Source organism: Meriones unguiculatus, chromosome 8 (assembly GCF_030254825.1).
Source record: "Meriones unguiculatus strain TT.TT164.6M chromosome 8, Bangor_MerUng_6.1, whole genome shotgun sequence".
Classification (NCBI taxonomy): domain Eukaryota; kingdom Metazoa; phylum Chordata; class Mammalia; order Rodentia; family Muridae; genus Meriones; species Meriones unguiculatus.
This window is the reverse complement of record NC_083356.1, coordinates 115,297,045-115,323,135: the sequence shown is the minus strand read 5'-3', so window position 1 is coordinate 115,323,135 and position 26,091 is coordinate 115,297,045. Positions and strand designations below refer to the sequence as shown.

Genomic DNA, 26,091 nt, shown 5'->3' with positions numbered 1-26,091 from the left:
AACTCCCTTCTAAAGTCACCTTTCATTTGTCCATGAATTTTATCCTTTGAATTCAAGAGACAGAGAACCTGGAAGCCACCAACCGGCCCAGAGTTGCTTTGGTGGCTGTTAATTCGTCTGGGACCCTAGCATCCCGAATTGTGCTCAACTGAGGTGAGAAAAGCTGAAGTTGTTCTCAAAACAGCCACTTTCCCAGTAAAGGGGGAGATCTGCTGTCTGCTTATGCTCAGGTCCCACTGTTTTACTTGTTTTCATTTTTGTGGCGCTGGGAATTGAAGTCAAGGTCTCATGGCATGTGAGGCACAAAGTGATTCCAGGCTCACATGCGTCCACCCTGATGATGGTCTTAGGAGACCCCTGAGTCCCTGAGCCATATTTGGGAACCGCTGGTTAAAGGGTTCAAAGCAGGTCCCGAGTGTTATGACTCCTGTTAGCCACGTGGTAAAGTCCACTAATGTACCCAAATGCCACTGCAGGATCCAGAAGCCATCAGCCGGAATTTGACATTTGTCAACTCCCCATAGTGATTTTGGGGACCAACCGTATGATCGTAGATGTTGAGGCATTAAAATAATTTTGAAAAATTGTTCTAGCATCATATGTTGGTCATATTAGTCTGTGTCACTTGGGGGAATTTTACATTTAGGTAATTTTAGAAAATTGACTTCTAGAGTTTATTGTCTTTCGCCAGAGGTTTGGTAATAAATGACAAAGTTCTCCTCCTCCAGTCCCCATGGCTGTAGGGCCAGCTGGCAGCGCACATGGTCTAGAGTGCCACATGCAGGGACGCTACATGACCTGATGAAGAAAAGCAAGGCGTCATTTAACCAGATCATCTCCCCCCTCCTGCCACTCACACACCTAGGAAGCTGGCTTACTGCTCCTGCTCATTAAAATGGAGGACACACATATTCTCAGGTAGAAAGCTCCAAGCTCGTCCTGGTGTCGCTTTCGGGTCCCTGTTCATCTCTAAGGGAGTGAAGGGAAATGCGTCTGCTGACTGTTATTAGTCTACGCAGAGATACAGGAGGTGATGTTTTCTGAGTTTGTGGCCATGTCCGCTTCCCCTTCTGAGATTCTGACTCAGCGGGGCTGACAGGAAGATTCGGCTTTTGTAGTTTTTGAAAATTCCAAGCAGGCTGAGAATTAAGATGATTAAACTCGTCTCTGAAAATCAATTTATATCAAAACAAATCAGAACAATCATTTCATGTTAAAACAAACAGGGGAATAGACATTAACTAGAAAGAACCCACTCATCAGGAACTGGTGCTCCTTTCTTTGAGGGTGTCAGTCCAGCCTCAGAGCCAGGTGGTGGCTAGTTTGTTTTAGTGTTCTAGTGCCTGGCACACTCCAGTTTGCAGGATGCCTCAAGGGGGTTGTGATGTATTCTTATGGTAGGAGAGTGATTCAGGACATACCTCTAGAAAAAAAAAAAAAAAAAAACATCCTGTGACACCCTCCTCCTACAAGTACTATGGAGCACCAAAAGCTAAAAACAGGGGAAAAAATGTTCTTGAGCAGCTAAAACAGACAGAAGAGTTAGAATGACCAGTTACTTGTGTGGTGTTTTTTGTTTTGTTTGTTTTTTAATGTGTAATTTCCTCTTTGTTTTAACATGAAATGATGTTCCGATGTTTTGATATGAATTGATTTGCAGAGATGAGTTAAATCTCATCTCTCAATCTGCTTGGAATTTTTACTAACCTTGGGAGCACCACTCCTACGTTACACAAACTTTTCATAGTCTTGCTTCTCTGGTTTCTCCATTCGTAGAAGCAAAGAGGATGAGAGGTAGGTGCTTTGTTATTTAACACTAAGAAAAGTGATACATGTAGAAAAGAGAAAATCAGAGCTCAGGACATCATGATCTGGGACTATTAAGGATCCAGATAACCATAACTAACTATACATACCAACACCTCTGATCTTGGGCCTGGTGTACATTCATTTACGAGGACTTATGGGACGAGGTATCATGGTGAATGCATTGGGTCATAAGACATGAGCCCTGGGAATTGAGGCTCTTCCTTGTACCAGGCTCCAGGACATTTTGTTCTCGAGGTGCTCAAAGCGTAGAGCCTCTGTGCCATTCCTATTTGTCTTTTCAATGGCAGCCTTTGTTGTCCAAATCATTTGATGGTTCTTGTAGCTAAGATCCAAGGTCAGGTCATCCCTATGCTTTAGAACTATCTCTACTCTGAAAAAAAAGTCATCCAGCCTTCTTTACTAGAAAGCTCTAAGAGCAAATTCAGTCCTGTCTCTACAAGCTACAGCAGTTAACCCTGACTGCTGCATGACAGCTCTTCCTGGTGCCCCATGGCCTTTTCCCTGCTGCCTCTCTCCCTCCTAGCCTCTTATTTTCAGCTCTGACTTGCTTTGAACCCTCACCAGTTTGTACTCCAGGCCATTCTTTTTCTTTATGAAATCTTTTTTTTATTTTTGCCACTGAGCCGCCTTGTTTTCCAGACAAGTCCTTGCTCACCTCACGCTGTGCCATCTCTACCAGCTGGGCTAGTGGGCTTCCATTTGTTCTTACTCTAGCTCACTGGTTCTCAACCTTCCGAACACTGCGACCCTTTTGTAGAGTTCCTCATGCTGTGGTGACCTCCAACCATAAAATTATTTTTGTCATAATAGCTACTTCATAACTGAAATTCTGTTATATATCGTAATGTAAATATCTGATAAGCAGGATATCTGCTGTGTGACTCCTGTAAAGGGCCACAACCCACAGGCTGAGAACCACTGCTTAAACCAACCTTTACATGTGTTTGTCTTCACAGCACTTCCTGCACTCTGCTGCCTCCTGCCCTGTTTCCAGGATCTGAAACTGCCATTCTTGACCATTTCCCATCCTGTGAGCGTCTGACACTCAGTGACTGTTGAGTGGGACTAAGAGAAAACTCTTTTCCATCCACCTTCCCATTTGGATAGCCCAGACTCCAGGCTTCATCGGGAACCTTAGTAAGTAGCTTACCCTCTCTGCATTGCTGCTAATGGTTCCCAGAGTCTGGCTTCAGAATCCAGTGCTCTGACAGCAGTCCCAGGAGAGCCAGGGGGTCCTGACACCCCGGGACAAACCTGTAGTAATTAGCATCCACGTGCCTCATCTATTTCTTGGGTAGGTGCAGCGTCTGTCCTACCAGTAATAGGATAAGTAAGCACTTGCTAGGCACTTACCGTGGTTGTTTTATTGGAGCCCCATGATAAATTTTACTCTATGCAGGAAAAGGAATATCATTACATTTAATAGAGGAGATCCTGAATCTAAATGAGCTTAAGGTATTATGCCAAATGAATATGGTTCTTACACTAAAATTTAGTTAGGATTTTGATTTTTTAGTCTTTTTCCCCCTTCCCATAAGTATATATACAAACCATTTATAATGTTTTCAATTATGAATTATCACAAAAATCTGATTCTCTCTTTATAGAAAGCCATGCTTTCCTTCACCTGCAATAATTATAGATAGGTTTAAAAGACCTTGTTTTAAAAGCCAGCCTCAGTGATCCATGATTCTAGAACTGTTGCAGAAGGATAAGCCTAAGTCTGAAAACGACCAAAACACATCCCCTTACTTGAGTTCTCCATTCATAACTTGTGAGGTCTTCATCCACATTACAAACTACTCCTGGTTTTCTCTCTTTTACTTTTAAATGAGGTGTTATGGTAGGATTTTGCTAGCAAAGGGGACAAAACCAAATAGATTCCCAGGGTATTCCAAATCCCTCTGGGTTACTGAAAAGCATTTTCTTATATGCATGCAGACGTCCTTAGATCCCAAACCTAAAGGCTGTTCTCCTCAGCCTAACTGTTAGAAGTGAGGTAGAATGATTTTAAGTTTGAGACCAGCCTAAGCCAAATAGTGAGACCTTTTCTCAAAGGCAAAATAAAAACCAGTATGTGAAATCTTGATATACTAAACCTAAATCCATTTTCTTTTCTGAGAAGCTGCCCATGATACATTGGTTTATCATCTAGTGTTAACTCTATTTGAATTATACCTTTAAGAAGAGAAGCATAAAAATTGTAACTAATGAATTTGCTACTTTCTATTACTGCTCTATTTTTCTCTGAGTCTGAGTCACCATTAAAGATATAAAACATGAGACAAACCTTAACAACAATTTTAAAATAAGAAAAAAAATTGATTTCACTCATAATAAAAATTTATTAAGTATGTTATTAATTTATGAAAACATTTTCCCCTCCTAATTTTATTTGCTCATTAGAGCCATTTTGTTTGAAAAGCACTTGTTTATATGAGATTAAAAAACAAGCTTTAGGAAGATATGTTTGTGATTTAAAATCATAGACTTAATATGTGCACGATGTGGCCAGAATTTGAATTTGGGTCTTATAAAGATTATATATTGTTGATGTTGATCTCTCTTCTATCCCATTTTGCCTTCTCACTGCTATAAAAATGAAGAGCTGGTCCTTAACAGCAAGCTTGTCCAATCCTGTGTACATAAGTGACTTCTTCACCTGAAGAAAGTGACATGAGGACATTCCCACTGCACCCACGGAAGGAATTCTGCCTGACAACCGAGGTTTGATGCATGGTGAGCACTTAGCTGAGCGAAGAATGACATTATATTGTCATTCTGGCCTTAGAAATCTCAGCCGAAGAAACGAGGGCAATTCCCCAGTCACACTCTGCAGCCGAGAACCTGCACTGTCATGGTCCTGATGCATTTCCCGATGGAGCCAATTACTTGGACAAAGCAGACAAAGAGGCGCATCCCTTGTGGAACTGCCTCTTGCAGTACACAACTTACCCTCCGAGGTATTGCAGACTATTGCTTTCCAGTGAAGACAAGAATCCCAAACCAGGTAGAGAGATGAGAAGAAGGAACGGGGTTGTTCCTACACGCTTATGTATGGCACATGTCTCGATGCTCACCTCATCTGTACATCTCAGAAAGCCTGGCTACCCCTTCTCCCATGGTTCTTCTTTCAGTGGGTGCCTACTTTTTACACTGTTCCAAGCACAATCTCTTCCGTGATTCTCTTGACTCCTTTGTGAATCTCAGCATAGCAAACCTTTGTATTTCCTTTGTTCTTTGTCTCAACGCATTAACTAAAGCACTTTCTGAGAGAAAAAGTCTGCATAGCTGTATCTAGTTTGTCATTGGAAGTAAAAATTCTCTTAGGATAAAAAAATGGAGAGAATCAAGGTGATGCATTTGATACAAAATACAAATTAATATTTTGTGTTTTCTTCTCTTAATTAAATCGTGTCAAGCTGACACAGGCTAAAATAGAAGGCATGAGTATTGACATCTCCTTCCACGCTGTTCCTGTGTATTATTTACTTAATGCTGGTTGCTTCTGCCAATTTGCAAATATATTTCACAATGTGCCTTTATAAAAACTCATTATTGTTTTTAATATCTGAGCAGGCCTTCTCTGCTGAAGCACACAGCACTTGATTCGAGGAGGGACGGACACTCCTGAGAAAAAGACCGTGAGGTTTGGACGTTTAAATAGACTGGGATTTCAGATAAATAACAGGTGATCTTTTAGTAGAAGCATGTCCAGATAATGTATACTAATTCATGGGATATACGGATTCTCTATGCAATGACATATGCTATACTAAAATTAAATACTATACTAGATTTACTTGTATCTTATTTTAAATTAAAATTTAACTTAAGTATTTTCATATTTTATCTGGCTACCCTTCAGCAGACCAGTTGTAGCTGGACTATGCCAGAGAAAGCAGGGTGTTTGTGTTTTGTTTCATCTTTTGAGGGTCATCCCTAGCTCAGGCTAACCTAGAACCATGAAGCTGAATGTGGCTTTGAATTGTCTTCACCTCTGATTCTCCTCCCTCAGCCTCTCAAGTCCAACGCAGCATATGTTTTGTTTTGTTTTGAACTTACATAGCTGGCAGAGTTCAGTAGTCATCTTTTTCCTTTAGAGATGACATACAAGGAGGCATTAGCTCAAATATGTGTATCCCCTCGGGGCTGCCCAACTCTGACACTTCAGTATCAGGGTGGATGTGAGAAGTGGCCTGCTTAATAGTGTTTCATAAATCATAGCTTGAAGCTACTCATGGCTTCTTTTGGAGGGCTGAATTCTAATGAATTGCTATTCTTTTGTGCTTCCTCCTTGGGGTGATATAAAACTCTAAATCTAATCAATAAGTTTCTAGGTCCATTTAAATACTGACATTTGAAAATTTCTGAGGGTTGCAATAAGCTTCGACCAGACAGGACAAGGCAAGGCAAGGCAAGGCAAGAATGACTGCCAGTGAAGGCCAGAAAAAAAAAAATTCTCCAAAGTGTCAAATGGAAACAGAATTCCTTCACAGAGTATGACATGAATCAGCCCAGCCTTGGGGGTCAAATTACACAGGTTTAATGAGTGCTGCATAGAGTTCAAATGGGTTACAGTAAAACAACAAAACCCAAACTCTGAATGCCAAACTAGACTTCCATTACCCTTTCAAAGTAACCTGTTTGTAAGAGGTTAAGGTCAGCCATTCTCCAGACAGTTGGATGAGCTCTTGGATGGAAGAAGCCAGCCATCTCACTTACCGTGTGTCCATCACAGCGACGCTGGTTTTTAAGAAGAGAATATTCACTTCTCACTCAACCCAAGTCTCCATTTTAAAGAATAACAGAGTTTGGGCTCTGAAGACAGAGGACCTATAATTTTTTTAAACCATTTTTTCCTCAAAATTCTACAACAGTGTGATAGATTAAAGATGGCGGCAGATTCTTTGCTGGTCTTTATTTAAGGACCGAGGCCTACTAGTCCCCCCTTAGATCTGGATGGGTGCGGTGTCTTTTTTGATCACTGGACTGGGCATGAATAACACACTAGGGCTCCCTGGACTAGTAACTAATGACTTCAGTTCCTAGCCCTTGTGCATATCCGATTCCACTGGAACGATGCAGGGCCACACATACATACTCTGGTAGACTGTTTTAGTAAAGTCCAAGCTAGTCATCTCCACAGGGGTGGACAGGCCAATGAAGTTATCTGACCTCCCTGCCCAGCCCAGCTTCTGGCAGGACAGGACCAAGGGAACTCTAGTGATGCTTGAGGGAACAGAAGAACAACCCAGTCAAATGCCCTCTGGCATTACCAGCCCATGAAACCCTGATGTAATAAAACGGTTGTTCTTTTAGGCCACAAAGTTTTAGTTGGCGAAGAAGCTCATCAGAATGAAGAGCAATGCATTAAACATGGTGATTAAAAAGTGATGGAACGGGGTGGCCTGACTGGAGGGAGGGGCAAGAAGCTCTAAGCGACGATAGAGGTCACTGACAGGGATAACCGATGAGGCGGGGATGGTGAGGACCTGCAGAGTTCTAAGGAGCCAGAGCCACAGGGTCTCCGCAGGCTGCCGCCATTTTGGACAGGGTTACGACCCGGCCCAGCTTCGCAGAGATGCGAGAGAAGGTGGGGGAAAGCCTGCACTCGCACAGATGCCGTGAACAGCGACGATAAACACCACAATTAAGAACGGGTGCAACCTGAAAGACTCTGCCTAGCAGTGTATCAAAGCAGATGCTGAGACCCATAACCAAGCCTTCGGCAGCGTGCAGGGAATCCTATGAAGGAAGGAGGAATTAGTATATCCTAGAGGGGACAGGGAGCCCCACAAGGTCCAAATATATGTGAGCCCAGGGGTCTTCTCTGAGACTGTTTTTCCAACCAAGGACCATGCGTGGATATAACTTACAACCCCTGCTCAGACATAGCCCATGGTAGCTCAGTATCCAAGTGGGTTCCCTAGTAAGGGGGACAGGAATTGTTTCTGACACGAACTTGTGAGGTTCCCCTCCCCCCGAGGGAGGAACAGCCTTGCTAGGTCACAGATAAGGACATTGCAACCATCCTGAAGATACCGGATAAGCTAGGGTCAGACGGAAGGAGAGGAGGACGCCCCCTCTCAGTGGACTCGGAAGGGGGCAGGGAGGAGATGAGGGAGGGAGGGAAGGATTGGGAGGGAAAGAGGGAGAGGGCTACAGCTGGGATACAAGTGAATGAATAAAATTATTTAAAAATAAAAAAATAAAAAAAAAAAGACCGGGTGCAAAAAAATATGTGAGAGGCAGTCCCCCTACCCATTAGGCATCTCGTCAGATGATGTGAAATTACAGGAGTCTCGGAGAAAAAGAATACAGAAAACATCAGCAGATTTTTTTTTGTACTTTTATTGAAAAGGTACATTTAAAAAAATACACAGACATTTTACCATTTACAGATTGCAGATATAGGCCCTCTAAAAGAGTTCACTCTATGTTGTTTTATGATACTTCTTGCCCCTGATATCACAAACATTCCAGTCTTTTTAACATCAGTTTGTTTTTCTTGGGGGAGGGGGTGAAAGGGGGAGCATGGTCACGTGACCTGTGACACAGTCACTGAACAGAAAGACAGATTGTTCAATTATAAATTATATATCTTCTGTACATTATTGCATCAGGGAGCCACAGAGTTATGTAGCATTGTTACAAATGAAAAACGAAAGTTAAAATGAAGATCACTGTGCAGAAATACACAGATACGTTGTCTTCTTGCAGATGCACAGAAGGTGCAAAAATGTGCAATTTAGGAAGCTCTTTTTGTTTTCGTATACATTTGCTTAGCAACTCAAACCAGTGAGGATGCTACAAAATAAGTTAAAACAAAACAAAAAAAAATAGCAAACAGGTAGTAATTATAGCTATGTTATATGGCTTTCTATTTTTTGTTTAAATATCTCCAAACAAGACATGAAATAAAGAAAATACATCTTTTGTTCTCTTGGAGAGAGAGAGATAAAATAAAACAACTTCAAAGCTATTTTGCTTCCTAACAGTTACACAGCAACGAAAAAGGACGAGAGTTCAATTCGACAAGAGTTACGATCTAGTACTACGCGGGATACAACAGCACTTGGGTCTAGAACAGTACACAATCCCCGTGAACACTAGTACACCAGAAAGAGGAACGCCGTGATCCGTGGGGGAAGATGGTAGCCACAGCTGAGCACTTGCGACGGACTTTTGTTCTGCACTGGAAAGATGCCCGCTTGGATTCTGGAGTTATTTACAGACATCCGAGGACAAGCCTACAGTTCAAGCCTGCCCGGGGCGAGGCTCCATTTCATTTCTAAGCCAGATCGTGCCCATGGGGATATGGGAATACACAGGTCGGTTTTCTTTTTCTGTCTGGTCAATACATTTTCAAGAAACTTAAGTATCTCAAGTATACCAATTAGCTGGGGGAGGATGGAGGGGCCACCGAGAGGAGCCTGGCCTCCCTCTGGGCCTGCACTTTTTAGTGGGTGGGCGGGGGTACTTACAGTCACACACAGGGCCTACATCGCTGAATCCTTTGGGTTTTTCTTCCACACCTTCCCACCGACCTGGCGTGGTGTCTCGGGGCTGTAAATGTTTAGTAAGGGGCAAAGAGGATGGAGGCAGGCGTGGCCCGAATGGGCCCGTGGCCCGGCCTCAGCAGCGCAGGGGGGATGGCCGTGGCCTGGAAGAGGGAGGCCGAAGGCCGAGGAGGCAGGGACAGCGCAGAGGACACAGCGGCAGCCGCCAGGGGGGAGGACAGAAAGGTCGGGGCCAGAGGCTTCATCAGATCTTTCTGGAATGCAAGCTTCGCCTAAAGAAGGGATGAGAACCGGGAAACAGGGTGAGGATACTGTTAAAATCTCACAGCGCCCCAGAGATTTTCACTTAGTAAAAGACGACAGAGGCAAGGAACTGAATTTCCAGCATCTTGACCCTGAGAGGTCATTAAAGGATGGCTGCCACTGGGCTCAGAGGCTCTGGGTGTGGCTTGGCTTTCCACTCTTCAGCTCTGTTTGGGTCACTGAAGAGACACCTAGAAGGGTCCTGCTTCGGCAACCTGCTCAGCTCCAGACTCCAACCACGTGGCCTAGAGAGGCATGCAGTCTACTCTGGCCTTGAACTTGTCTCGTCCTCCAGATGAGCCACAGCATGCTGTGGGCTCCTGAGAAGTGTGACCATTCATTTCGCATCTCTTAGACACACTATACTGAGGTTAGGGAACTGAGGTGGAGAACGTTAGGGACCCATGAGGACTCCAGAACATGAAATCAATTTGCACTTCCTGTACTGTCCTCATGATGAGCGTTCCCTGAAAAAAACTATAGCTAAATCAAATTCTGTCCCTGACGGTGACTGTCAAGAACAGTCACCAACAAGAACAGATTACCAACAAGAACAGAAAGAGCAATGCGACGGCTTTCATGTGTACATGAACACGTAACAGGACAGGAGGAGATATTACATTTATGGATTTTTGTCAGACCCACACTCCGGGTCTGAAACTTTCCAGAATTCCCCAGAATCTCCAGAATTCACTTGTTCTTGTGTAGGCCTTTTGTTTTCTTCATATCTTACGGAAGGTCGTCTTTGACAAGGTTTTAGTAAAAGAATAAGACATTAACTCTTAAAAAAGCTTTATTTTCATTTTCATTGTGTGTGTATATGTCGTTTATATGTGTGTATGCGTGTATGTATATGTGTGTGTATGCATGTGTGTGTGTGTGTGTGCATACATGTGTGAGAGTATATACATGTGTGTATGTGTGTGAGTGGGTGTGCATACGTGTGTGTCTGTGAGTGCAGATGCCTGTGACGTTCAGAAGAAGGTGCCAGATCCCTGGAGCTGCTGTGAGCTGCCTGTCCTGAGGGCTAGGAACCAGCAAGTGCTTCTAACCCACCTTCTCTCCAGCACCAAGACACTGGCTTTTAAAGAGCGGCCCGCCCCTCCTCCTGCTGTTCTAAGGAAGAGTTCTAAAAGGGGCCTTGTAGCAGGAATTACACACTTCACTCTAACAGTTCTGGACCTGTTCCAGATGGCTCAGCAGGTAAAGCGACCTGCCGCCCACCGGATACATGTGCCTGTGGCGGGGCCTCGCACCCAGGATTCCATCCCCAGGACCCACATGGTGAAAGGAGAGAACCAACGCCCCGAGTTTCCCTCTGACCCCCACATACGCACCATGGACCAGCACCTCTCAGCCACGAATTCACAACCTTTGGCTTAGAGGTAGAATTCTTACTCAGGAGGGGGAAGTTCTGGACTTGACTGCCAGCCCAACCAATTAAATTATTAGTAAATAAAGAAATAAAAATGAATGAATGAATCATTCCAAGACTCTATGACCACCCATCCCTAGGCCCTCCTGCTGGCCACCATCCAACCCCCCACAAAGCTGCCCCACAAACCGGGGGGCAAAGGGCACTCACGGCTAAAATGCTCGGGCTCCTGTGGAGCTTGTTGTAGGGGCTGTATTTCGGCTTCAGCGGCTTTCCTGCCACGCGATCTTTATGCCTTCGGCTTGAAATGTGCTGAAAGAAGCACGGACCATTAGCTGACTCACTGGAAGGATGGTTTCCCACACGGGGGTGGCTGCTTCCTCCATTCCCACCTTCCAAGATGGTTTGGCTAAAAATCTTTCTGATCCCCTGAGGAGAGGACTTTCTCTCTCTCCACACCAATGTCCTTGTCCCTCTAATGTTCTCCACCGCCTAAGCAGATTCCCCTGGCTTGCCAGGGTCTCCATCGCGCCCAACTTCCTTGACTGGACCCGGAGTGTTAAGGAGACATGCTCCCCATGAACTGTGTGCTTTTGGTGGCTTTTGTGTCCCTCTGTCCGTCTTTGGCGCCACGCTGGGAGCCGAGAGGGAGGAAGCTCAGGCTGGGATATTGGGCAGTGACCTCAAGTTTACCTTTGAGCACACAGAGAACCATTTATAAGGCGCCTCGGACAGACACTTGATGGCCTAAGACCATCTAATTTGGACTGCCTTACCTGTTTGAGTTGAATTTCGGAGTTAACATGAACATCACAGATTTCACAATGAAATGTTTTGTTCTGTAGTCCTGAACCCTTGCTGCCATTCTGCATCTTTAATCTCGACCCAGGTCTTGGGTAGGACTTAATTGGACCAGCTCCATTACGAGCCTCAACCATGGTCTTGTGTTTAGACCCTGAAATGAAAGGGGTGTGCATTAAGTGGCTATTTGAGAACTGTGTCTCTCTCTGTGGGTGGAGTGTTTGCCCAGCATGTGTGGAGACCTGTGACCTATCCCCAGTGCTTCATGATCTTGCTGTGGTGGTGTGTGCTTGTAGTCCCAGCACTTGGAGGGTGAAGTTCAAGGTTATCAGTTACACAGCAAGTCCAAAGCCAGCGTAGGCTACATGAGACCCTACCCAAACAACAAACAAACACACTCGGACTATAGGAAGCACTTTACGTTTCTTCCTTCTTTCCTCTCTCCTCTTCCTTCACTTTTTCCCCCTCCCCTCCTTTCTCCTTCTTTCCCCAACTTTCCTCCTTCCTCGTTTTCTTTAAGACAGGGCCTTGCTATATATCCCAGGCTGGCCTTGAACTCACCTTGCAGCACATCCTAGCCTGAAACTTGTGATTCTCCTGCCTGAGCCTCTTGAGTGCTAGAATTATGGGCATGTGCCACAACATCTAGCCCTTATGTACAGGTTTTCTTTTCATTAATTTTAATGCCTGAGTAGAATATTCTATCACATTGGGTTATTATAATGTAGCCAGAATTTTGTTACTGGAGAACTTTTATGTTGTCCTTTTTTTTTTTTTTTTTTTTTTTTTTTTTCGCTCATGAGTATGTACCAGTCTACCCAAACCTCTGATTATATCTCCATCACTTCATCAAAATGATTTTTGGTAGGTATCAGATGCTTTTATAATGAAATAAAGAAAAGAACATGTTTTGTCTCTGCACTACTTTTGCTTTGCACTTTTCAGTCACTATGACCATACTTTCCTAAAATCACTCCAGAGAGAGAGAATAGTGAACAATGTTGGTGTGTGAACAATAGGTGTGACATTCTGGAGGGAAGGGTTGGGTTTAGGTAGCAACATTATTTACACTACGAAGAGTGCAGCTAACCTGTATTGTGCGCCTCCAGCTGTGACAGTGAGTTCACAGCCACTTTGCATAGTGAGCAGTAGAGTAGTTTCTTGGCTTTTTCTTCTTCAGACTCAGCAACAGACCCGGGAGCTCCGTTTGTGCTCTTGGAAGGAGAAGCGATGGCTCCTGGTGGCAGGGCTGTTGTGCCTGCCTTGAGGAGAAAGGAGCCTCCTTCCGAGCCTGAGGGCTGACTGGAGCTGGTGGCTTTTGGCTTCCCTTTGTCTTCTAAGGGAGACACAGAGCCGTTACTTGAGCCTCCTAAACCATACAAACCAAGAATGGCACACTGGAATCTGACCTCCATACCACACAGGAAAACCAACACAGATTCTTTTTAAGTTTAGCACAGATTTCAGCCTGTAGAGCTTGATTAAAACAAAATTTTATCCCACCCCTTCAGCTTCCACATCAGGTCACCCCCAAATCATGGTGATCTATGAAGCATGACTTTATTCTCCCACTTAGAGTAGATGATTTTTTTCCAAAATCCCTGAGTTGTAAGCCACACTCTAGGGAAGGCTTTACGACGAGACAAGATGGCACCATGAGAGAAGTCATTAGCCCATGCTGGCTTCAGCTGACTACTTATGACTTAGTTATGGCGTGGGTATGAAGTTAAAATTTAGCTTTTATACCAAGTCAAAATTTTACCTTTGGGTGCTTGGGTAGAGGAAAGGGGAGAAACCATGGTTAATTGTGGTTATGACTGGTTAACTTTTCCCTGCTTTTTTTGAACGGTACTGCATTCTATCCAAAATACGGGAGAGTTGAGTTCTTTAGGCTCCTGCATTAATGCCAGTCTAAATAAAAAGCTTTAAATCATCACATCAACCACAGTCACAAAATGAATATTAGTCAAACAATTTAAAGGCATCTTGACATTTTCAGTCATGCAATTACTGGAGGCTTATTATCCTGAAGAGCCCTGGGCAGGCTGCGAGGGGTCAGGGTGACTCGGATGGAATCTAGGGCGTTGTTCGGTGGCTCTCTTGGGAAGGCAACCTGAGGTCTAGTAGGCAACAGCAACCCCATCCTATGTTCAATTCTAGCAGAGCTGGCTCTCTGAGGTATGTTCTAGCAGTGTATAATAAACTCCCAGTAAGAGAGGATGACTATGTGAAAACATATCTGCTAATTGTCCCAGGCCATTCAGGACTGCATGCCATTGGCTGAGGTGACCATCAGGCTAGTGTGTCTGTTTCTGTGTTTATTCACAAAATTCTCCACGTGGCAAACCAAAGCTTGCAGTGCTTAGTATCGTGATTTTAAAAGCTTCATGGATATGGGAATTCACCAGTTTCCATCTTTCCCCTGTGCTGGGTCTGTGTCGAGATTGACATGTGAAGACTGAAGGAGTAAGAGTGCCCTAGAGGGGGCCCCAGATTTGAGGAGCCAAGGTCTGCATCCTTGGGCGCCACATTTTGTATTCCTTTTCAGAAACTATATTCAAATTTAGGATGAGATGAAGTTTAATGAAGAAAGTCTACACCATTTATAAAAGTAACCTGAGTTTGGGGAGGAAGATTGTCCCTTCTAATTGGTAGGACTAAATCAAGATGGAGATTTATTGTTTAGACTGGAGCTCCACCTGCAAGCATCTCTCATACTGAGTTTTGGAGACCTCATAAGCATCAAAGTGATACAGCGGTCTTTCCATCATGCTGTTGGAGCTGCCCGGCTCTTGGGATGGAGGAGCCTGGCTGCACAAGTTACCTCCTGCTCCAAGCATTTCATTTGCCAGTTTGTACAACCTTGACCCGAAAGACCCCAGGCTTGTCACTGCTCCACTCTCCCATTCTTCCTGACGGTGCTAAGCTGGGTGCCTTATGTTAAGTTGCCCACGCCCCTTTACGCTTACGTCAAGCGTTGTAGCTTACAAATATTGCTAACGGTATTCTGCTACAACAGACTTGTGGGTAGGTAAGGCTGAAAATATTTTTTTTTCTACTTTTAAGCTGAGAAAACTGAATTTTATAAAATAAGTGTGATGTTTCCCACACCTGGTCTTCTGGCAGTATACTGACATTTTTACCAAGAGGGGAAGTAACTTAATATAGCATCATTAATATTATTGATGAATTAAAAAAAAAAAAACCACCCTACATATAAACTAGCTACTGTTTTTTTAACAGAAGTTTAGTGTTAGGACTTTTTTAATTTAAAAAAATTTCACACATGAGTACATATTATATCATTTCTACCCCTCATTTTTTCTTTAATTATTTAAACACACACACACACACACACACACACACACAGAGAGAGAGAGAGAGAGAGAGAGAGAGAGGGAGGGAGAGAGAGGAGAGGGGCAGAGAGAAAGATATATATATATAATTTATTTTTTCTTAAGTGAAAATACTGTACACTGTGCTCAATAATCACTTGCTTCAGGTTACAATGAGAAGATATAATAAAATATTTTTTCTATGCTTATTTCTTTAAGAAAAAACTGCATATTTATTTTTTTTAATCCTCTTTTTAAAATTGTTAATTTATTCACTAACAAATGTATGTTGACATCATGTTAATTGCTGACAGGGTGCTAGACACTGAAGAGAACAGTAAATAAGCCAGGTACCGAGTTAAAGAAAGCCACAGAGGAGCTAGGGGAATGAGAGCCATTCAGAGGTTCTAATTTATGGCAGAAAGCAGCGAGAGGCTTGGGAGCATAGAGCAGAAATAATTACTTCTGCTTGGGAAGAAAGAAGCATTTTTTATTAAGGAAGTGGCGTTTTGGAGTTTTGAAGGTCAGATTTAGATAAGCGTAGAATGAGGGTGAAAAGAATAGAAAATGGACATCATGAGCAAAACACACAAGGGCATGGGTAGAGGTTAAAACCCGCAGGGTTTCAACATGGCTGCTGAGGACAGGACTGACATCAGATGTTGTGGGAAATACTGCCACAAAGGTCAAGGAGCCCAGAGGCAGAGTCTCTCAGATCAGTGAATATATACTGAGGGCAGAAACTCCCCTTTGACAACATGTTGAAATGTATAGTATACTTAACTTTAATGTGATTTACCATTTAGATAAGTCATTGTTCTCCATGAGGCAGGCTAGGGTCTTAATATGTTGGAACATAAAAAAAAATTGATATTGGAAATGCACAAATGATTTCAACATATTCAGAGGGATTCTGCTGCTAGACTGATACCTGCTGGTCAATAAAGGAAACTCTACAATCAGGAAAATCACTGCTGCATTGACATATTTAAACAGTGGCATTCTCCCAGGATGTGTGAATTTATGAACAGGGCCCAATTTTATTGTTTCCTCTCTCAGTGTTCTGATATCACAATCTACTCTGTTGTTTCCCTTTGCTAAGTGACATTTTTAAAACCCAAGTTTTAAAATGGATTTGAAGGTTTAATTAATGTACTGTTTACTTCTGTTTCCTTTAATAAAGATGCGTGTCATCTGGAACTTGGAGTTAATGTAAATTCCATTTTGAAGTGTTCCCTTGACTAATGTTAATTAGCAGGTCCTCTGACTGTCATAATTATTTTCTGTCTACTCACACCCTTCTTGTAAGGCTTTATGCTGCAGGGCTTTAAAGCTACTGGACTTCTCGCCCACTTCCCAGAGCTCGGAGCACTTCAAGTCTCCTCACTGGGGACTGTCGTTTACATCCAGCTGATGAACCACACAAGGAAACTCAGTCATCAATACTTGTCATTCTTATTTTCCACTCCACAAACTTCACGCAAATAAGTTCACCTTGTTCAAAGTTAACACTGTATTTCATAAATGGTACCTTGGAGGACAACTGCACCAACACAAAGGGTGGAATTTTCTGGATTTTGTGCTAAGAAATGGATCCTGGTAGATCATATATATATAGTCTTAATAAAAAAAAACCAAACTGTACTTACAATGCTTGTCTTACATTTTGTATTAGAACTTTGAAAGCCCTACCATTTTTTTTAAATTATTCCATTTCCAATGGTTACTCTTGAATTTGATTTTACTACCATGATAATTTTTTAACCAGGTTTCAAGGCCTGAATAACATATGTATCTTTATATTAGCAAATATCTGTGTTCACTGTAAAAACTTAGAAAAATTAAAATAAAGTAAGGCCAGATGACATTTAAAAATTAAAATCATCCATGGTTTCACCACAAGTTGTATGTCACTTGTTTTATACAGACTCTGATGACGGAGAAACCACGGCCACCTGCGCCGTTACCTTTAGTCTGAGCTGCTTGGCAGTCTCCACAGACCACACAGGATTTTATATTCATACAGCTCTACCTCTGTTAAGGCAGATACAGAAGGTTCCCTCCATCCCAGAAGGCTTGTCAGAGTTCCTAATCAATTAGAAACTTACAGAGACAACCATTATTCTTGCCTCTATCAAAATATATAGTAACTATTTTTTCATATACATGGAAATCACACAATGTGCATTTGTGAGATTACACAGAGAAGGTTTTTTTTTTTTTTTTTCCCCTCACTGCTCAGTACCATCCCACAACACGTGACTGCACTCTAGTTTATCCTTTGGATACTGATGAACATTCAGATTGTTTTCAGCTTTGCCTGCTTTACCCATTTTAATTTATTTGTTATTATTTTTTTGAGATAGGGTTTCTCTTTATAGCCTTGGCTGTCCTGAACTCACTTGGTAGACCAGGCTAGCCTTGGACTCACCTGCCTCAGACTCCCGAGTGCTGGGATTAAAGGTGTGCACCACCATGACCTATTTTGTATAATGCTACTATGAGAGTTCTTATCTTCTTCTGTAAACATAAATACTAATTTATAGCCGCTAGATATGCATAGTAGAATCTCTAGGCCACAAGAAACTCACCCCTCTACCTTTAGTAGACTCTGAAAATAGTTTTCCAAAAATAATGGTACCGATCATACTCTTATCAGGAACATATGAGAACCCCAATCTTCCTGCATTCTCTTTAGGCCCAGGTAGGCTAGAGGCAGAGGTGAGGGCACGCTGGAAAAGGCTAAAGCCACAGTACTGTGATAGGGCAGCAGGACTGGGTGGGCACTGAAACAGTAAAAAATGACACCTTGCTAGAACTGGTTAGGACCACCATGGCTTCTGAGATAGCTGCTCACTCTTCCTGGTTTCTTTATGCTGGTGTCCCTATTTCAGTTAGCATTATGGACTGGCTGTACCCACGATACATCTGTCAGGATGCCACATTTGAAAAACCCATGTAAAAGGATAGCAAGGGGTACAACCCTTATTCCAGGGAGTCTCTGACCCTCTGGGAGTTCCCTGCCTTTCCCACACCTTGCCTCTTAAGAAATGCTCTCCTCCGTTAGGTATGGCTAGGGAGGTGCTCACCAAATCCCTGGCAGATGACACGAGAACAGAGAACGCCATCTTTACGTCTTGAGTGTGTCCTTTCACTGCACAGTAAACCTCTCCCCTGTTCCTTACTTTGCCTTTCCTTCACAGAACCTGGAAACACTGGGTAGAGGTCTCAGTTTCCCTCCTGAGATCCTTCCAGGCCTTATCTCGAATACCGATATCGGAATCATCATCACCTCTGGTTTTAGCAACTTGGTGGAAATGAATTATTATCTTATTGTAATACTGACTTGCATTTATTTTCCTACTGACTAGCGAAATTGAGAATATCTTCATATTCTTATTATATGCTTTATTTTGTAAGGTATTTTTGGTTTTGTTGCTGTTTGAGACAGAGCTTCTCAGTGTAGCCCTGGCTCTCCTGGAAGTCATATGTAGACCAAGCTGGCTTTGACCTTACAGAGCTCCACCTGCCTCTGCCTTCTGAGTGCCGGGATTAAAGATACGCAGATGCACACTTGGCTCTGGAAATGTCTGTATAAACAATGTTTAAAGTGGGTAGTTACCTTTAAAATTTTTGACTTATAGGCACACACACAACACACACACACACACACACACACACACACCTGTGCTGACATCCTTTGTTAAATACGTATCACAACTCCTCTCCCAACTTGAGGCTTTTCATCTTCTGAGTGTAGTCTTAGGATAATCTCAGTTATGTAAAAACAAAATAAAACCAGCCGGGGGTTTAAGTAAATAAGTTGCCTACAGCTGTTAATTACTAAAGGGCAGAGCACCGACCCACACAAAGGGTGCCTGAACACGGAGCTGGCGTTCCTGCTCCACCATTTCTCAGGATACCAAACTGAGAATGCTCACTGTTGATTATTTTCTTGAAGGTTTGACACAGTAAGTGGATGGGATCATTCTGTGTACGGAAGCTACAAGATGCCATCAAGAGCATCACACATTATACTCCAAACTGTCAAGAAACAGCAAAATAAATCTGTTCTAGTGCTGTTTCTTTGAGTGGACGGGGGGTCAGAAATACCTCCTCTTAGGGGTCTTTTTGGCATAAGGATTATTTTTGAGAAACAGCAGCTGGAAGAGAGGCTCAGCAAATTAGTAGAAATTGCTGCATTTTAAGGGAAGTACACACCTACGAGACAGCCTACTTGTAAGGGTGTCCCTTTCTCTGTACCAGGAAGAGAAGGACTCTACATCTCTAGAAGCTCTTAATGGAAAGCTAGTTTCCACGTTATCTTTATTTACTCTCGTTCTTCCCGGCCACATCCAGTAACTGCCCTCTCCAAGCCTTTCTTTACTTACTTGAAGATGGTACTAAAATCCGAACTCAAAGCCGTTTCTCGGCTATGCTCTCATTTTTCTTTGGCATTGCAAGGATAAACAGAGATATACATGCAATGTTTTTCCCCCTCTAAGCTGTGCTTTATTACAGGGATCAGTTCCAACCAGAAACTCAAAAGGAGAGAAAAATTGTTTTATTCTTCTGTACTGTAGCAGTAGCTTAGCATGTGCCCCAGGAAAGCAACTGTTAATACCCTCCCCCAAATCTTCATTTCATGCAAAAATCTACCTAGATTATTTTTCTGTGGCTTTCTACTTCCTGATTAAGTTCCCAAACTTAATAGATGTGCCAGTGGAATTCTCCAGTTTCATAAGTGAAAATTTTTTTTTGCCCTGTTGTTTTTAATGTATTGATTTGCCAGGTCTGTATAAATTAAAAGCCATTAAGAATTCTCCACCTCTGAGAAATGGCAAAGACTTAAAAATTACAATAGGAGGGGGGTGAAAAGACACATAAGACATATATATCTTACAAGACATATGTATAGCTATGTAAATATTTACTATAAATTAATTACGTATACAATTGTGTGTGGGCCTGTAAATTAGCATAAAGAAGTAGTCATCTATCCATGCAGCAATCATTTTGTGAACACCTATCATATATTCTATAGTATACAAACAGCAAAGTTGGAAGAAGAAAGACCAAATCTTTGACTCGATGAAAACTAAGTATATAGCTATGGGATAGAAAATAAAGTGTGTGTGCGCATGTGTTTTGTGTGTGTGTGTGAGGTGGGGGGATGGTGGGAAATAATAGTGCTTTGGCTATTAGTGCTACCTAAGCATCTAGAATTGAAGATGAAATAAAAAAATAAAATTGGAAGATCTTAGAAGCTGCAGGAAATCAGGCCTCTTCACCTCCTGGGCCACACAGCTTCTCCCCCAAGCCCCCACCCCACAAGCACAGAGCTCCCTGACAGGTTTTACTTTTAAGATCTGGCTGAAATTTCTTCTAAAAGATGGAAAAAATTATCTTCAACCCTCTCTCTGGGAATTTCGTCAGCTAGGAAAGACTAACTGCCAGAGAAGGACTGTTTGCCTCCATGCTGAGATGGACTTTTCACCTGCACTTCTGTAGGTAGTTATCAGAGATGGCCCGGACCTCTATCTGCCTTGTAGGAGGAATCAGGGTGACAGCAGAGTTCTGTCCTTGAGCCTCCTTGTAACCCATGGCTGCCAACTATGCCAGAGCTCAGAGGATTTCATCCCAGGTCACTGTCTCTTTTTTGGGGGGACTCCCGAGAACCACTTGCCATCCCCCTATTCACAGCCTTTTTTCCCAAGAAGAGGACATTTAATGTTCAACTGTGAGACCTGACTCTTTCTTTGAGTTTCTTCCTCTGGCCCCTGTGGATATTAAATAATTTATATGTCCCCCTGCCCCTCTTAATCTGTCCACTATCAGGTAACAGATTTCAACAGAACTCTGATCAAGGATCAGAGCACATATAGTCTGGTAGAGCATGAGGGAAATTTGGAATTAATCACAAGATAAGTATGATTACTGAGAAGGGGAAAGAGGTGACCTAACTCATGTTCGGATGGTCATGTTGACTGCTGTCATGGCAATGGCCATTGCTTTGTGAGTTATCCTAAGCATCATTTGTCAGCATTTGTCAGGAGGGAGGGACCCAAAGAACAAGACCCAAAAAAGACTTGCTCCCTGGATATCTAAGACACGTTAAATGTAGCCTTCTTGTGCACTGTCTCACTCTTCTTCCATTTCTTCCCTGTAAAAAAGCCCTTTGCAACTCTTCTGAGAACTTGCATTTGAGAGGTGAGTGGCCCAGCCTGCATCTATCAACATGATTGGAAAGCAAACCCTAAAAGCACAGAGAGAAGCGGGCACACCGCTGCAGTTGTCCACAAGCTAGCCAAAGTTAATAGCGGAGAACTGCACCATGGCTTTAGGGGATATCTCTGTGTAGAACCATCGAGAGATCTTGATTATATGTGAACTATCCAAAGAGAGAAGTCAGGGCTCGTTTCTACAGTGTTGGCATGGACACTTGGTAAATGATGGTGGCGCCCTTTATGAAGAGGGGGTGACAGTATTTAGAAGGATAACAAAACCTACCATTTTATAGTTAAGAAAACTTGGCAATTCCTTGTTGCGTTCCCCACTGACATTAATCTCAAGCAAGATTTAAGTGATTGGTAAATTAATACTCAGACTGGCAAAACACTTTCCTTTTCTTGTTGGTCTGAAGAATCTAGGAGAACATGAAGGTAAGGCGAGGGTTTCAGGAGGGAGGTGCCGTGAGTGGTAATAGCTGTGGGGAGTAGCTGTCGGTAACGCACCCCTCAGGCCATGGATTTCACTGCACAGTGGCGTGCTGTGGGTCATTTACCCACGCAGTTTACTGATAAGGACCAAGAGAAAAATGCTGTCTAGTCCTAACTAGAAAAGCACCACAGCAGGGCTACCCCAGGTCAACTCCTAGGCTGCAAAGCAGTGATGTTAATATTTAATTTTGAGGAGGCAGGATTATTTATACACTTATACATTATTATTACCATTGTCATTTTATCATTACGTTATCATTAAGATGCACTTCTCACTGCTTATTACATACTTGTTTGTCATTTGTTAAGCTTTATGCCTTGCTCACTGATACCTATTGATTTCTTCACTAAGCAGCCCTTCCAGAGGAGCAAAGGAATGCCAAAGCCTGAAGGTTTTAAGAGAATATATCATTTCCAAGGAAGCAGAAAACACTCTCCATCCTTGGATGAGGAGTACTGAGGTTAGCGACATCTCCGACAGGACCTCCCCAGAAAACGAACCAAATGGAGACCAGAAGAAAGGCAAAAGAACTTTTAAAGAAGCCAGAGTGTGAAGGAACGACAGCGTGCCTTGCAAGAATGGACAAAGGAGGGCAATCAGGAAAAACCAAAGAACCAGTGACATTGAGTCTTTGTCCATTGAGGCTTTGGAGTGGGTGTAAAAATGGTGCTCTTCCTGGGAAAATATGGCTCATAGCTATAAAAAGGGCACCTCTGTGCCAAGCAAGGCAGAAATCACTAACTGCATTCTGTTACTAATTGTTTTTACTTTGCAGTCAATGAAAGGCTGTTCTCTGTGGCCTCAGCCTCAGGATGAATGTGTGAGACAGGAAATCTAGTCATGGTCATTACCATGAGCTTACCAGTTAGTTTTTGTTAGATTTCGGCCAAGAAGGAATAAAAGCTAGCATCTTTTTTTCTATCAGTTTACTTTTAGCTTAGTTTTTAGTTTTAGTCAACTTAAGTAAGTGATTTCTCTCTTTTATACTTAATATTTTATTGGACAGGATTAGGCATGGAGGCAGGCAATGAAAGCATGCCTGGCCATTCTCCGTCCTTTATTCACCAACACTTCAAGCAACAAGTCTCCGTCACTTCAGACTCATGGGGCCAAAGTATTTCAGTTCGAGGAAGTCTAAGATCATTTTCTTTGGTTTTATATTTCTATTTTCCAAATAGTAAGAAATGAATGGGTTTCAGTCAGAGCTCCCACTTGCCCGTGCAGTCTCATGAGAAATGAAGCCAAGTCCAGAGGGCTCCATACCAGACCAGGCAGGGGGTTAGGGTCTAGGAGGACCTACTGCAAACCTGTGTGTATGTAAATCGATGTGTTGCCAAGGACTTCTCACGCCTTCACTTCTTCTGTCTCAGCCTGATGCACACATTTGACACAGCACGAGGGACAGAAACCTCCACTAACTGATGACAGATATTTTATAGTTTAAAGTAGAATTCCATTAAGATAGGTAATGGATTTGGAGGGAAAAAAATCCTCCACAGAGTACAGAGGCAGCAGCACACAAGCTGTAAGATGAATAAATGAACAGGCCGGTCTGGTACCTGGGATGCAAAACAATATCGTAATAAAAGATGCACAGATGTTAGACTGCCATCGCTAACATCTTCTTTCTGTGTTGCGCTTTGTGTGTGGCTGGATGCACAAAGAGAGTGCTCTTCATTTGTAGTATAACAGGAGCTGTCAGAAAAAGCAGGAAGAAAAGGCCAGCCTTGTGGAGGATGGTAGATATGGCAGTCAGTTCCCCTTAACTCTACTAACAGGTGTTTTCTTAAAGGTTATATATAGGAAGATTATGGAAAATGCAGTAATTTGAAGACACTATTTAAAAGACAGTTTTTGGACAATACAACTTTTTTTTTTCTGGCAATGCAATATCCATAAATAACTATTTTACTGCCCTCTGACCTGAAAGATTAAATTCATTTAAATTAAAAACATGCACACTTTAGCCAGGGAAGCAGGTGGGTTAAATTCAGATTTCCTCATCACCCTTCATTCCCCCAATTCCAACCTCATGGTCTCGGCCCCACATGAGATGTTCTGCAGCAGAGCATCTCCTTTAGCTGCCCCTCTGCCCTGTGCCTCCATCTCCAGTGGGTCACGTAGCTCTTCCCCTCCCCCACTGCAAGCCCATCCACTGCTTTATCCCAGCCCCCAATTCAGGCAGGTACTACATGGTGACCTGCAGGCTGCTGAGGCCAGGGGAGCAGGTGGGCTTCTGAAGATCTACACCTTCATTCCTCCGAAGCTAAACCCCAGGCTCATCTTCAGCTCTATAGGCGCCTGTGGCCTCTCCTCACTCTCCTCCCTGATTCCCAGGGGACTAAGCAGATCCTAGTGGCAGCCTGCCTTTCTCCCTGCTGTGGACACCCTCAGCCTCCTACCCAGATGATTCCCGGTCCTAAGTGTCAGTTCCCATTACTTAAGAAAAACATTTTACATGGAACCTCCAGTGGCTACACCTATCAGAATCCCAGAAGAATTTACTAGCAGGCAACACACAGCCAACACACTCTCCTACAAAGCAGAGCAGGGAACAGCAACCAAGGAGCAAAACATACACCCAACACAAACAAGAACAGATACGAGCACCTAGAAGAACAAGCTTCCCAAACCCAGGTGCCCAGTCGCCAGATAAAAACACAAGCATAACAGCCGTGACAGTAGGTCTCCCTGGAGCCAGGAACCTGCCACAGCAGGCTCTGAGTGTCGCAACACAGCCGAAGCACAAGACAAAGACCTTAAATGACCTTTATGGATATGATGGTGATCCTTAAAGAGGAAGTGAATAAATTCCTTAAGAAAGCTATGAAAACATGAATAGTAGAAGGAACTGAATAAAACAATCCAATACACAAAAGAGGGAATAAAATCAATAAGAAAACCCAAACTGAAGAAAATACAGGAATGAAAAATGTGGGAACTTGAACAGGAAACTCAGAGGTAAGCCTCACCAACCGAATACAAGAGATGGAAGGGAGAATCTCAGCAATTGAAGATATAAAAGAAAGAGGCACTTCAGTCAAAGAAAACATTAAAACTAATAGACTCTTAATATAAAACACAAGGAAATCTGGGACACCATGAAAAGACCAAGTCTAAAATAAGAGGAATAGAGGAAGCATTAAAAAACAAACAAACAAACAAAAAACACCCAGGTCAAAGGCACAGAAAAGATTTTCAACAAAAATCACAGATGAAAATTTCCTTAACCTAAAGAAAGAGATCTGTATCAACATAAAATAAGCATGCAAAACGTCAAATAGACAGGACGAGAAAATGAAATTCCCTCTGTCACATAAAAATAAAAAGCAAAGCAAAACAAAGTATGTAACTAAACATACAGAAAAAAAGAAATATTAAAATCTGCAAAGGGAAAAAGACCAAGTAACATATTAAGGCAGACCTATTAAAATAACACCTGACTTCTCCACGGAGACTGTAAAAGCCAGAAGGGCCTGGGCAGATGTTCTACAGACTAAGAGACCAGAGATGCCAGCCTAGGCTACTATATCCAGCCAAACCTTCAATAACCATAGATGGAGAAAATTAAGACGTTCTATGATAAAAGCCAATTTAATCAATACCTATCTACAAGTCCAGCCCTATAGAAGGTGCTAGAAGGAAAATTTCAACCTAAAGATGTTAACCACACTCAAGAAAACATAAGGAATAAGTAATCCCAGACCAGCAAATCAAGAGAGGAAACATCCCCCTCACCCCATAATGACAAAATAACAAAATAATCAACAAATACTGCTCATTGATGTCTCTTAACATTCCCTAATAAAAGATACAGACTAACAGAATGGATGCAAAAACTAGATACATCTTCTGCTGCATCCAAGAAACACATCTTAACAACATCAAGGATAGACTTTACCTCAGGGTAAAGGATGAAAAAGTTATTCCAAGAAAATAGACCTAAGAAGAGAGCTGGCATAGCCATTTTAATATCAGAGAAAATAAACTTTACTCAGATCTACCTCCATAAAAAACAAAAACAAAAAAACAAAAGAAAACTGGAGAGATCTCAGACTAGTAACTTAACCACACAACTGAAAGCTGTAGAGCAAAAAGAAGAAATCATACCCAAAAGAAGGAGGCATCAAGATTATTATTGGGCAGATTATTATTATAATCAATAAAATAGAAACAACAACAACAAAAACAATACAATGAATCA

The 26,091-nt window shown here is 42.5% G+C and overlaps 1 protein-coding gene across 8 annotated transcripts in view; it reads right to left on the bottom strand.

Annotated features, from left to right (window-relative positions):
- Positions 1-8,166: 8,166 nt before the first annotated feature.
- The window catches only part of Znf385b (zinc finger protein 385B), a 383,942-nt gene continuing 366,017 nt past the window's right edge, over positions 8,167-26,091 (bottom strand). For 7 of the 8 annotated variants that reach the window (XM_060390400.1, XM_060390399.1, XM_060390402.1 and 4 more), the window contains 4 exons: positions 12,923-13,168; positions 11,808-11,986; positions 11,242-11,343; positions 8,167-9,625 (listed from right to left, as the gene is read on the bottom strand). In XM_060390400.1, coding sequence (XP_060246383.1) covers positions 9,410-9,625; positions 11,242-11,343; positions 11,808-11,986; positions 12,923-13,168 — 743 coding nt within the window. In that variant the 3' untranslated portion in view covers positions 8,167-9,409. The remainder of the gene's footprint in view (positions 9,626-11,241; positions 11,344-11,807; positions 11,987-12,922; positions 13,169-26,091) is intronic. The other variant, XM_060390401.1, reaches the window with a different exon arrangement.